We start from the raw sequence: 14,944 nt of genomic DNA, 5'->3' as shown, positions 1-14,944 counted from the left end.
TCTTCGGATTTTCAATCGGGTGAAAATTCGTCACGAAATCGAGGAGAGAGGGAGAGAGAATGTGAGGAGAGAGAGAGCTGCGTTGCAGCAAAAAGAAAAGAAAAGAAAAGTAAAGAAGAAGAAGAATAACTTTTTATCTCCTAAAGCTTGCTAAGCTTCAAGAGGATAATAATAATAATAATAATAATAATATATTTAATTAATATTAATAATAATATATTTTATTAATAAAATAAAAATAAATTTTAATTAATTAATTTTTTTCTTTTTCTTTTTAAATTCATTTAATTAATTAATTAATTAATATATTTTTTAATTAATTTTTTTTAAATTTTTAAATTTTTATTTTTATCTTTAAAATCATTCTATTAATCTTTTATATCTCTTTTTGGGGTTTTTACAGTCACGCCTGAGCTATGTGCATCCAACACAATGCGTAGACCATAATCATTTGTTATAGGAACAGCCTCATAGAGTACTGTATCATTTAAACCCCGTATAGGATATCATACAGTCACCGGAAATGCATATTGGTTTTGATCAATATGCAAATATTTGTATATTTTCACATTCAATTTGTTTAATTTGGCCCTATTTCCAATTCGAATTGCTCGAACAACCCTAGTACTATAACTAACATCCTCCACTCTTGTGATAATTTCCCCTTCCCCCTCGTACACAACAACATAGTCATCAGAACATTACTTGAGCTTCCTACCATTTAGAGACCCTCAGAAATAGTAAAGATCTACGAAAAACAAAAATGTATATATAAGCACATGGCATAACACGAAGTTATTGTCTTTATTCGACACATCATTAATATTTATTTTTTCATTTTTAATTCTATTTGAACAAAATTTTATATTTCCTAATTTTTATATAAAGAGAAACTATAATTAAATTAATCTTCTTTTTTTCTCTGATAAAATTGTTGATCCAAGTAGAACCCTTGTTGATCCAATCTAAAATGTTAATTAAAAGTGTTTCTGAAAGTCGAGGTGTAATCCCAAGAGGGGGGTGAATTGGGTATTTTAAAGTTTTATGCGCGGAAGCTTAATCAATTTTAAAATTGATTTTATGTGTGCTCTAACTTCTTTACAACAACAGTATTCTCAAACACTAATCTTATCAATTTATATATCCTTAAGTTTTAAGCTAAGATTTAAATATGAAACCAAACTATAAGATATTAACAAAACTTATAGTAGATTAATATTGATAAAAATATTCTCAGCCGCACAAAATTTACAAATCAAACAACCTGCTATAAGCATTCACTAATCCCTCCTTCAGTAGGTGGAGACACCTCTCTCCTTCAATAGGTGGAGAAGTCTCTCAAGCAAAAACAATCCTTCCGCTTGTCAATGACTCAAATCACAGAGCCGTCAGTTTTTCACAAACAAATAAGAATGGATTTGTACAAAGATATATGTCCAACTAGTTTGTACACAGTAAGCACTACAATACTCTCAGAAGATATTTTCTAAGAAGCTCAAGGAGATTGGCTCAGTTTTCTGGATTTTGAAAGCTTTGAACTTTGAAACAATAAACTCAGAAAATCAGTTTCAACAGGAATGACACACAATAGAATTTTTTAATGTAAATCAATGTGTTCTAGTTGCCCTAACATGATTAGAGCTAGCTATATATAGCTAGGTTTGAATCATGGTTGTTTGTGCAAGTTTTGGTAACATTATATTTGAAAATCAGAAATATTTTTGGCCATTCACGAAACTTATTGCACGCTTCGGTAGACTAAACTGGTAGTTCGGTTGGCCGAACCAATTAACTTATGAATTTCAAAACTGGCAATAGCCATTCGGTTGACTGAACTCTACATTTGGTCGCTCGAACATGTTCGATCGACTGAACCCAAAGTTCAGACGCCCAAATTAACACTGTCTAGAACTTTAACAATGGTAGTAACCATTCGGTCGACTAAACCTATGGTTCGGTCGGCTAAGCTCTTTGATGCCAGACCAGTTTGTTCAGACTCCTACATTTGGTCGATTGAGCATTAGCCTCAGGTGCCCGAACATCCTGAAATTCAATATTTTTGATATTTTTTATTCCAAAACTGATTTTTATCCTTTTGAAATAACATTTGGACTTTGTAAAAATAGTTTTTAAGTCTTTAAAAGGTATCTAGGTCCAAGTAATTAATTTGAAAGTTTTATAACAAATATCAATTGAAAAGTAATTGCATGAGACCTATTTTGCAATACACATGAGAAGCTAACTAGGTCTTCATATCCTTAAGTTTGGTCTTCATCCAAGCTCATTAGTCATCTTTCATTTACTTGTGTTCTTCATGGCTTTCCATTATTCTTCTTTCATTGTGCTTTTAAACTATAATACCCGTAAATAACTTGGTAACACAATTAGATACCTTGGTTTGTCATTTTCAAAATGAGATTAAGTCTTGTTAGGTCAACAGTTTCAACTTAAAAAAATGTTTAATTTTTCAACACTTTATTTCTACATAAAATTAAAATTTTTTTCATTAACTCATTATACATTTTATTTCTACTTCACTTTTCTTAATTACCGAACATCAAAGAGTAAATTTTTTCATATTTTTCTTTCTCTAATGTAATAGAAAGTAGTCCAAGTTTCAAACAAAGCTTAATATTGTACTTAGAAACATTATTTCCAGTCTTTAAAATTGATTTTATGAGCATTTGAATAAAATTAAATATAAATTTATTTCAAATTTTATCCAAATTTGTACAAAATTAAATTTAAAATCTAAAATCCAAACTTATAACTAACAGCAAATTGCCCAAGAACAATTACACATAAAAATAATAACAAATTCAAAAAGTTAAATAGGAAAACAAAATAAACCCTAACCTAAAAATGGGGGTTTTCAAATGATACTTTCAATCACAAAATTTGGTTCAATACAACCAAATTGAATGTATCACATACTAGTTTATAACACAAACTAACACAATTTTTGAATCAAACTAACGAATCTTAATGAAATAAATATAAGAATTTCAGCTTAAGCAAAATACATACCTTATCTCCCTTTTTTATACTGTTCTTCCCAACATTCGGCGAGGCTTCACGATGTTCAGCTCCTCCCTGCAACGGCCACCTGCTGTAAGCGTCCAATTGTTCTACCACTACTGCTGCTCTGCTCTGCTCTACTCTGTCACTCTACAATTTCGCGAGGAAAATAGAGGAGGAAGAAGACTTCAAAAACTCGAGCAAAACTCGTTGGATTCATGCAGCAAATGACTTTTCATTTCCCAAACAAAACTCAATGGATGGTCTAGCGAGTTTTCCCTCGATGCATTAAAGTAGGAAATAAAGTTCCCACTGAATCGTTATTTAATATTTTATTATAAAAAATAAAAATAAAAAAAACTCAAATTGATTGTCTTCTAAATCACACGTAAAGGGAAAGCGACAATGAAGGTATGGAGGCCTGGGATGGAGCTGCCGCCAAAGACTAAAAGGGAGAGAAATAGAGTCTTGAAAGAATTGAAGAAAAGACAACATCCATGTGTACAACATTCTACAACTTTTTACTGTAGGAGTTATATAAAACTAAAATTGTATGCCACGCCCCCATTCCCATAAGTAAATGAGATAAGATTATATCAGAGATCCCCATTGGCATAGATCTCTCCACTTCAACCCAAGAAACCACATGGATTACTACCGCAAAGTCCACCTACGCCCTATCGGTGAAGACATCACCAAAGATAACTTGCCATCGAGGGATGAGTTCGTTTAAGGGAGCTACGTATGTATCATCGTTAAGAAGGCAAGGGTGGCAACGTGTAGATGGAGGCATCGCATGAAAAAGGAGCCGAAGTGTTTATGGTGGTTGTAGGAGACATCGCGTGAAAAGGAGCTGAGGTGTTTGCGATGCTTGGGGTGTAAATAATTATATGCTATTATTTACTATAAACACAGGATCTTTAAATCATCATGATCTTCACATATATGTTACCTTTATGCAGAAAAAATAAGAAAGTCATAAAGTCATATACTAGAATCGTTCATGGTGTGTGTCAACCGAGAAGAACGCTCGTGGAAACCGTAGAAATCGTTTCTCTCGCTTCACCTCGATCTCTTTCCGTACTCTACCAGATTTTTGGGAATATGGCTGTTGAACAGAGAGCTAAGACAGAGAGAGCACAATTCCTATATGCTTTACTTTTAATCTATTCTATTACTTTTCATAATATCTTAACAATCATGTTACTCTCCATAACAATAGCTATATATAGATTTATAGGAAACTCTTCAACTTCCAGCCATTTTATCTCACATTAGTTAATCCATAGATAAGACTTTTCATTTTAGATAAGACCATTCATTTCCCTTACCATAAGTCATTTCATTTCCCTTATCATATGGTGCACTTATCTTTCATGTGAGACATAGACATATTCTTACATTCTCCCACTTGGCCCATATGAATGACTTTAATACAGATTAACAATATAACCATAATATGCTCATAACTATTAGCTTATACATGCCTTTAGTGAGATTACCATAATATCATAATTAAATAACTCACTGACCCGAGTTATGGCTGTAAATATCAATATAGCGACATCTTCCCTTCCATGTATCACAAATGCTAGCAAATTACTTAACTACAATCCATAATAGGAAGTAACCATAATGTCCCTATAATGTCTTTTGTCAAAGGCTATTCCTGTTAACAACAATCTATCTCCATAATTACGTAATTGATGGTAAACAGGAATAATGTTCAGAAATACCATCATTGATTTCATTATACAAATGTTATAGAACAAAACATAAAGATCCACAATCATACATCAATGATTACAACAAAGACCCATGTGATCAGCATGTTCCCTAAATGTTTTTGGTGCCAATCCCTTAGTTAAAGGATCTGCTATTATGAGCTCAGTTCTAATATGTTATATAACCACTGTTTGTTTCCGAACTGCCTCCTTAACTGCTAAATATTTGAGCTCCATATGTTTAGGGTCATTAGAATATTTGTCGTTTTTAGAGAAAAATACTGGTGCGACATTATCACAATAAATTCTAAGCGACCTGGCTAAGTTGTCGACAATTCGAAGTCCTAAGATAAAGTTCCGCAACCACAAAGCATGAATTGTGTCCTCGAAGCATGCCACAAATTCAGCTTCCATAGTAGATGTTGCTATGATAGTCTGTTTAGCGCTTTTCCATGATATTGCTCCTCTAGCTAATAGGAACAAATAACCATAAGTTGATTTTCGACTATTAACACATCCAGCAAAATCTTAGTCGGAGTAACCAATCACCTCCAATTGATAATCTTTGATATGTGAGCATACAGTGTCTCGTTCCTTTCAAATATCTCAAAACCTTCTTTACGGTTTTTCAATGCTCCATTTTGGGATTACTTTGGTATCTCCCGAGCATTCCAACTGTAAAACTGATATCTGGTCTCGTACAAGTTTGCACATACATCAAACTTCCAACAACAGATGCAAAAAGAATATTTTCCATACTTTTATTTTCTAATTCGTTATGTGGACAATCCTTTTCACTGAACTTGTCCCCTATACAAATAAGAGTAGGAGTTGGTTTGTATTCAACCATATGAAATATTCTAGAATTTTATTGATATATCCTTTTCGAGACAACCCTAAAAATCCACGTGATCTATCACGAAATATTTCAATTCCTATCACATAAGTTACCTCACCAATATCTTTCATTTCAAAGTTCATAGAAAGAAATCTCTTTGTTTCATTCAATAAACCAAGATCTTTACTGGCAAGCAAAATATCATCAATATATAGAATCAGAAATATAAACTTGCTCCCACTGACCTTTAGATATATACATCAATCAACGGTATTTTCCTTAAATCCAAAGGTTGTGATGGTATCATGGAACTTAAAATACCATTGTTTGGAAGCTTGTTTAAGTCCATATATTGACTTCTTTAATTTACAAACCATATGCTCCTTTCCTTCAATCATTAAACCTTCAGGAAGATCCATATACACCTCTTCGTCTAAATTCCCATTTAGAAAAGTAGTTTTCACATCTATTTGGTGTAACTCTAAATCAAAATGAGCCACCAAAGCCATTATGATCCTAAGAGAGTCCTTTTTAGATACAGGAGAGAACATCTCTTTCTAATCAACACCTTCCTTTTGAGTGAAACCCTTTGCTACTAGTCTAGCTTTATTTCGTCCAATATTGCCATTACAATCGTGTTTGGTTTTAAAGACCCACTTACACCAAACTATTTTAAAACCTTCAGGAAAATCAATGATGTCTCAGACTTTATTCTGTTCCATGGATTTCAACTCATCATTTATGGCATTGATCCACTTTTTAGAATCATTACTTTCCATAGCTTGTGAAAACGTAACCGGATCCTTACTAGTCCCTAAATCATAGTCAGATTCTTGTCGATATACCAAATAATCGTCAGGAATATCTGATCTCCTTTCTCTTTGAGATCTCCTCAATGCTATTTCTTGTGATTATTCTGCAATTGGTTCAATGGTGACATTTTCATTGTGAAGTGATTGATTACTAGATTATTGTTCAATGTTATCATACTGTTCAATAATTGGAGGAACAATAATATCTATTAAAGATCTAGATATCGAGATAGGAACCCAAATTTCTTTAATGACCACATTACGTGATACATTACTCCCACTCATTTCACCATTCTCAAGCAACTTGGCATTTCCGGTCTCAACAATTCTCATACTATGGTTAGGACAGTAAAACCTATACCCTTTATACTTTTTTGGGTAACCAATAAATTACCCGCTTATAGTTCTAGAATCCAATTTCCTTTCATATGGATTATAGATCCTAGCCTCTGTTGGACAACCCCAAACATGAAAGTTCCTTAAACTTGGTTTCCTTCCTATCCACAATTCAAAAGAAGTTTTCTGAACTATCTTACTAGGAACCCGATTAAGCACATCAATAGCTGTTTTAAGGGCTTCCATCCATAATGAAATGAGTACTGAGGAGTTACTTAACATACTTCTAACCATTTTCATAAGAGTACGATTATGTCTTTTAGCCACACCATTCTGCTGAGACATACCAGGCATTGTATTGTGCACAAATACCATGCTCTTCTAGGAATTTAGCAAATGGTCCTGGACATTGTCTAATTCCATCATACCTACCATAATACTCACCACCTCTATCAGATCAAATTTTTTTCACCTTTCTGTCTAATTGTCGCTCAACTTTAGCAATATATGTTTTTAAAGCATGTATCGCTTGAGACTTTTCATGCAACAAATAGATATAACCATAACGTGAAAAATCATTAATAAAGGCGATAAAATACTTCCCCCCCCCAAAAATACGGTAAATCAAAAGGTCCACATATATCAGTATGAACAATCTCTAGGAGATTCCCACTTCTTGTGACTCATTTCTTTGTATGTTTGGTTTGTATTCCTTTAATGCAATCAACACATATATTGAAATCAGTAAAATCAAGATTTGATAAAATCCCATCTTTTACTAGTCTCTCCATTCTCTCTCTGGATATATGACCTAGTCTTTTGTGTCACAAAAAAGAGGAATTTTCATTAACTCTACCACGTTTAGTTCCAACATTATGATGTAGGGTGAGGAGTGTTTCAGCAAACTTTTCATTTAGATTAAATTCATACAACCCCTTAGACAAAACACCAGAACCAACGCACAAGCCACTTTTCATAAGACAAAAACCTTTATGTTCAAAATACAATCCATAACCATCATTATCTAGTATTGACATCGATATTAAATTCCTAGAAATAATTAGAACATAAAAAGTATTGAACATGTCTAAATAATGACTTGACTCTAAATACAACTGAAAGGTTCCAAAACCAACAACAGGTACTTGATTTCCATTCCCCAAGACTATAAAGTGGTCATTTTCCTTTATATGCTGGATTGTAAGGTATCCCTGCTTCGAATTTGAAACATGAACAGTAGAACCAGAGTCAATCCATCATGTGTTAGAAGTAACTTGTGTCATGTTAGATTCGAAACATACATAAGCTAAAAGCTTACCTTTCTTTTCGAACCAAGCTTTACGCTTTGTGCAGCTTTTCTTTAAATGGCCATAGCCAAGACAGAAATAACACTTTGCCCCGTTATGTTCCTTCTTGTGAGCCTCATTACCATAAGAAGTACCCGCTACCTTCAATGGATCTTTCTTTAAATCTTTCTTTAATTTCTTTCCTTTACTACCAACTGCATGACTCATGACATTAATTGAATGTTGTCCTTATTGTTTAAGCCTTGCCTCTTCATGAATTAACATGCTCGCCAATTCATTCACATTCCACTTTTATTTAATAGTCTTATAGTGAATCTGAAAAGGCACATACTGAGGAGGTAGAGATTTTAGAATAAATTGAACAAAGAAGCTTTCATCAACATTCATTCCCAAAGTTTTAAGTCTAACAGCTAGATTAGTCATATCTTGGACATGTTTGTTCATTCCTTAGCTACCATCAAACTTCATGGTGATAAGTTTAGACATTAATCTCCCTGCAAGGGACTTGTCTGCTAAACGAAACCGATCTTCCACAGCCTTAAGATATTCCTTTGCATTTTCTAGTCAATGAAGTGTTGATTTAATATTGTTTGCTGTACACATCCGTATGAACATAATACTGAATTTGTTCGACCTTTCTCATTACCTATACAAAGCTCGCTGCTCTGAATTGGCTTGTTTCAGTAATAGCAGCCGATTTATCTATTCCCAAAGCTAAGTCCATACCCAAAACACCAAGGTGAAACTAAATCTGTTCATTCCAGTTAGAAAAAATTGTTCCATTAAAGATCGAAATAGAAGAAGCTAGTGAATGTAGTGAAACAGAAATAGACACTGCGATAAAATGATCACAACATTAATGTTTTGAGGAAAACATTTCCATTAGTAAATTGCGTTCACTCTTTGGATCAACTTATGTAATATACTAACATTCACATTTATTGGTAATTTACACCTATCCAGGCATAATTGATAACCTTTTAATGTTCGATTGGTCTATCACCTTTAGGTATCCATCCCAATCTCACTACCATTCTTTCAATTATCCTGACTAATTTAATAATTACTTGAAATTTGGTGCACCATTGGGTCAACCGTAATAATCAAATAATTATTCTTGTTATATATATATATTTAAAAAATATAATTTAATTCTATGTTTATAACCTTTCTCAGTAAGATCACTTTGGTGACAACATGCTAATTATAATATAAACATTGATGGATAAATATCAAAGCAAAAATCTACCCATACTAAAATTAAACAATAAAGCATGGCGCTGATGACATGGCAGTGGGGCCGAGTGATGATTGTGCTAAATTATACTAGGTCAATTCCAGTCATAAAAAATTGTTCCATTAAAAATCGGAACAGAAGAAGCTCTGAGTAAAACATTTTCATTAGTAAATTGCGTTCAATCTTTGGATCAACTTATGCAATATACTAACATTCACATTTACTGGTAATTTGCACCCATCTAGGCATAATTGATAACCTTTTAAAGTTTGATTGGTCTATTACCTTTAGGCATCCATCCCAATTTCACTACCATTATTTCAATTATCCTGACTAATTTAAGCTTGAAATTTGGGGCACCTTTGGGTCAACCGTAATAATCAAATAATCATTATTGTAATAATATATATACATATATATATTTATATATTTAAAAAAAAATAACTCAATTATATGTTTATAACCTTTCTCAGTAAGATCACTTCGGTGACAACATGTTGATTGCAATATAAACTTTGATGGATAAATATCCAAGCAAAAATCTGCCTATACTAAAATTAAACAATAAAGCATGCATAACGAAAAATTTCTAGACTATTATGACGCCTTTTACTGAGGTGGCGTTGATGATGTGGCAGTGGGGCCTAGTGATGATTGTGCTAAATTATACTAGGTCAATTCCAAGGTAAGTGGGGAGTCACAATGAACTGCTTAAGTCTTACTTTCCTAAACAGAATTTTCCTTAGATAAGTAATTAGTACAATATACCACAAAATTGGCCATAACATAAACTAGTCTTTAAAAACTAGATAATTAACCATACACGCTTAAATACAATTATTCACCCGACTATAAGAATTTTACATGCTTACTTTTATGTAAAATTCGACAATTTATGCATGCATAAATACAATTGAACACCCAATATAAATAGGTCTATAACATTATCAACATTGTCAACTTACTATTATAAAACATATGAGAGTTCCATAATCAAGTAATAAAATTGTTTGCATGCATTTTCATTTAACAGTCCACTTTAGTATCATTGTACAAGAGAAAGCCATCAACGGTTTCAGGATGCTAGCAAGTTCATGATTTCAAAACTATGATATTTCAGACCAATAAAACCCAATAACACCAACAAATATCATATAAAATTTTTGGTATCATACGAAACATTAATGCGATCATAAGGGGTTAACGGAGACGATCTTTATTATAAAGGGAAGATCACGATAATTTCAACATTACTCTAATACCACATGTAAATAATTATATGCTATTATTTACTATAAACACAAGATCTTTAAATCATCATGATCTTCACATACCGAAATTGTTAATGGCGTGTGTCAACCGAGAAAAATGCTCGTAGAAACTGTAGAAATCGTTTCTCTCGCTTCACCCCGATCTCTTTCCGTACTCCACCAGACTTATAGGAATATGACTGATGAACAGAGAGATAAGGCAAACTGAGGACAATTCCTATATGCCTTACTTTTAATCTATTCTATTACTTTTTCAGAATATCTTAATAATCATGCTACTCCCCATAACAATAGCTATATATAGATTCATAGGATACTCTTCAACTTCCAACCATTATATCTCACATTAGTTAATCCAAAGATAACACTTTTCAATTTAGATAAGACCTTTCATTTCCCTTATCATAAGTCATTTCATTTCCCTTATCATATGGTGCATTTATCTTTATGTGGGACGTAGACATATTCTTACATGGGGCGGAGGGTGGTGACATTGAGGCGGGTGTGCAGAAGAAAGAGATAGACGATGTCGTCAGCAACACCATCCTGTAGATGAACCCACTGCGCTTCACCGTGAATGCCAATGAGTTGTTCTCTTTTTTGTAAATCTATTAGTGATGGATTATGACAAAGAGGGATAGCAGTAGCCTGGGATGGAGCCATCGTCGGAGACGTGATGAGAGAGGAAACCCCTACATATTTTCTTTGGATTCTGATTAAAAGCTCATCATTTTTCAATGAAAAAATGAAAAAAAAAAAAGAAATAAAACATACCAGTAGACCCGTGAAAGTTGTAAAGTGATGAATACAAAACATAGAGGGAAGAAGTGGAATTGGAGGAGAGAAGAAGAACGCAAACTAAATTAAAAACTGATTAAAAGAACTACCTCCATTTTTAATGGGATTGTTGGTGGTGAGTTGTTTGATTTTTTATTTTTATATTTCCAAAAGTTAATTTTTTAGAAATAAAATAAATATTGTTGGAGGATAATATGGATATTTAGAAAGATGACACCAAGAGGAGAAATCCTCTTTATAGTAGTATAGAAGACAATACTAACAAGAAGTTATTCAAAATATAAAAATTAAATTATATTAAAGGAAGCAACCTACTGTAATTAAAGGGGTCCCTCATTAAGTGAAGTTGAAATTACCTAGTCATTTCTATTTTAGTCTCAATCAATAAAAATCAATCCCTTCATTCTATATGTTAGGATTCCTAAATTAATTGAAATTTCTAATTAAGTATTTGGATACCCAAATTAAATGAGTTTTAAAATTAAAAGGACTTAAATGATAGGATCACATTAATACATTGGGTATGTTGCTAAACAAAGTACAAAGGGGGTCAAATTTATAATTTTTATTTTAAATATGGGTTTCATGATTCTTTTTATGGAAAATGAACATATATATATATTAATTTTGTGAAAGCATATTCATGCTATATTTGCAATATTTAAGTTTATGGGTAGAACCATTTCATATAACCTCTCATTTTCTTCGCCTAGTATTCAATTTTGCACATCAATTTCACATATTAATAAACATAGGAAGCATAATATAATTTCCTTGACTCTAGTTGTATTTCTATTTGCAAATATAAATTCATGATTTCAATTTAATCAAATATTAGGAAGACAAAGAAAAGTTTTAATTTCAAAAGAGTAAGTAGTGTCGGTAATCAAAACTTTACAAACCTTTTATTTTTCTGACCTCAATGCACTATCCACTGCTTTAACCTTCACAATTTCAAAATAATAATTTTGTGAAAATAATTTTAAACTCCAAAATGTAAGTTTTCAAAACAAGTTGTAATTAAGAATTTTTGGGTGGAGGAATTTATGGATGCCATCCAATAAGATGTAGTATCTTTATTATTTTTGAACTAAAGGACATGAAAGTTATAAAAAGGGATTATAGGCGATAAAGATTATATAACAAATATCAATGTAATCATTGTCAAATAAATTTTTTTATCTTTTTTTTTTCAAATGAATACATATTTAGTCTTCAATATATCAAAACAAACCTTAACTTATTCATCCTCCATATACACAATATTTTTTTATTACTTTTTGTTCTTACTTACTTTAAAATTTGGTACTAACAATTAATTTTATATAATAATAATAATAATAATAATAATCATGTGCACATGTGCAAGTTACAAAACTAGTACTAGTACTTAAAAACAATAGTTGTGAATTTGCATCTTCTTAGTTTATAATATATATTGTGAGCAAATTTGGTACTAGGTCAAAATACTTTACATATACTTTTTTGGTGGCTGAGCGAAGCAATGATATGGGATTCAATGAAAGCTCTAGGAAGCAAATCACAGAGGCGAAGGGCGGGCTAACTGCGCTGTCTGCAGCCGCCGTTGCCCGAGAGTGAGAGGGAGAGACCCTAACGCGATCTTGGAGTCGACGTGACAGAAGAGGGAAAAGGTAAAACCTAATAAGGTATTGCGGTTCGAAGAAGAGTGACAGGGAGAGAAGACAAAGGATTGTCGGCATGGGGAAGAAGAAGAAGAGGGCATCAACGAAGGTGTTTTGCTATTACTGCGATAGAGAGTTTGACGATGAGAAGATACTGGTGCAGCACCAGAAGGCTAAGCACTTCAAGTGCCATGTCTGCCACAAGAAGCTCTCCACCGCCAGTGGCATGGCGATCCACGTCCTCCAAGTCCACAAGGAGACTGTCTCCAAGTATCTTCTTCTCGCCTCTTTCTTTTTCCCCGTCTCTAAATCTCTAATCTGTGTGTGCGTGTGCGTGTGAACGGATCTTTCTGTTTGATCACTGTAACCATTCCATGGGAGGCATGTTTCCGATTAATGCTTGACAACCCATTTTATATTTCTTATTCCATATGCACCGATTTCTATTTCATAATCTTTCTATACACCCGCTTTAGTAAGTTGGATAAGCAGGAGAGAAAAGAAGGATAATTTTATTTGTAACTAAGATTTAAGAAAACAAAGGGGACTGGAGAAAAAACAAAGAAAATAAGTGATTTTGTCTGCTTTGATGTTTGTATAGTTGAATAAAAAAGAAGAAGAAAGGATTTAATATTATTATATTAAATTGACCTTTCATTTGTTAACTAAGATGGTAAGGTTTATTTTTCTCTAGGTGTTATTTTTTTTTAAATGTATTATAAAATTAATAATTTTTTTCTTAAAATCTTGCCCTTTTGAAGAGATTCAAAAAGAGGGTTATGAGGGATTTTACCATTTTACTCTCTCTCCACGTCTCTCCTGTTCTCTCCATTTATTTTATAAAGTGCAATCCAAAGATGTGATTAGGTTTCAATTAATGTTTTCTGATCTCAAATTTTAGTATTGCAAATAGTCCTCTTCTTATTGTAGATTTTGACTGGAAGTTCTTGTTCTATTTTTTTGATTTTATTTCTTAAACACTGAAAATAATATAAATGGATTTAAAAAGAGCATTATTATTCTCACTTGTACACTGTACAACTAAAATTTCTACATTATTGATTTTAGGATGGAATTTTGTATTGCTGATAAGTAGAACATTCTGGTAATGTGAAACTGCTAGATGATTTTAGGGTCGCAAGTACAGTTTCCGTTGCCAGTGACATTTTTGTATGCCACCATGTCAAGTAAGATTGAGTGGCTGGTTGCTGAATCTTGTAAAATGTATTGAGAATGAGGGTTGAATCAAATCCCTTTTCCCCTTAGAAATACTATTTGTGGTGGAAAGAACAACCTCATATGTATAGTATTTGTGCAAAATAGAACTTACTAATTATAAGTGCATAATATGTTCTTTTGTTTGTATTATTCACAATCACGTCAAATTATATCCTTAGCAATAACATTTCTTCTTAAAAATTTTCATATGCAAAAATCAAAAGGTGACCTTTTCCTTGAACCAATGATCATAATTAACAATGTTGAAATTTTCAGGATTCATTATTCTTTACAGGCTGCTTATTCGATTAAATGGTAAGATCTTGATTCATCAAGTACAACAACAACAAATATCCAAGTCTTAGGTCTCACTAGGTTGGGTTGGCTACATCAATCTTTTTCTATCAATTTGCACAATCTTGGGCAATTTCCTCTAACAATTTGGGGGCTGTTAAATCCTATCTCATTGTAAGTTATTTTAGGTTTATTCCTACCCCTTCTACTACTAGTGACTAGCTCACTCCTCCATATTGGTGCACTATTTGGCTTGCAGGTGCCTAAGCGTAATTCTAACTTAGATTCTACCCCACCCCTAGTTTCATCAATCAAGACAAATACCATCTGCGAACGGCATGCAATATAGAACCTCATTTTGGATGTTTCATCCATTACTAATGCAAAAAAATAATGGTTCAAGCAGAACGTTAATGGAGACCCATTATATTTTGAAATTCCCTAGATT

At 32.6% G+C, this 14,944-nt stretch overlaps 1 protein-coding gene across 1 annotated transcript in view; it reads left to right on the top strand.

The window, feature by feature from the left end:
- The first annotated feature begins 12,742 nt into the window (after window positions 1-12,742).
- Window positions 12,743-14,944, top strand: part of LOC131160736 (protein SUPPRESSOR OF FRI 4) — a 39,667-nt gene continuing 37,465 nt past the window's right edge. The window contains exon 1 of the mRNA XM_058116613.1: window positions 12,743-13,254. Coding sequence (XP_057972596.1) covers window positions 13,061-13,254 — 194 coding nt within the window. The 5' untranslated portion in view covers window positions 12,743-13,060. The remainder of the gene's footprint in view (window positions 13,255-14,944) is intronic.

Source organism: Malania oleifera, chromosome 7 (genome assembly GCF_029873635.1).
Source record: "Malania oleifera isolate guangnan ecotype guangnan chromosome 7, ASM2987363v1, whole genome shotgun sequence".
Lineage (NCBI taxonomy): Eukaryota > Viridiplantae > Streptophyta > Magnoliopsida > Santalales > Ximeniaceae > Malania > Malania oleifera.
The sequence above is the reverse complement of the archived record's forward strand: the minus strand, read 5'-3'. Positions and strand labels throughout refer to the sequence as shown.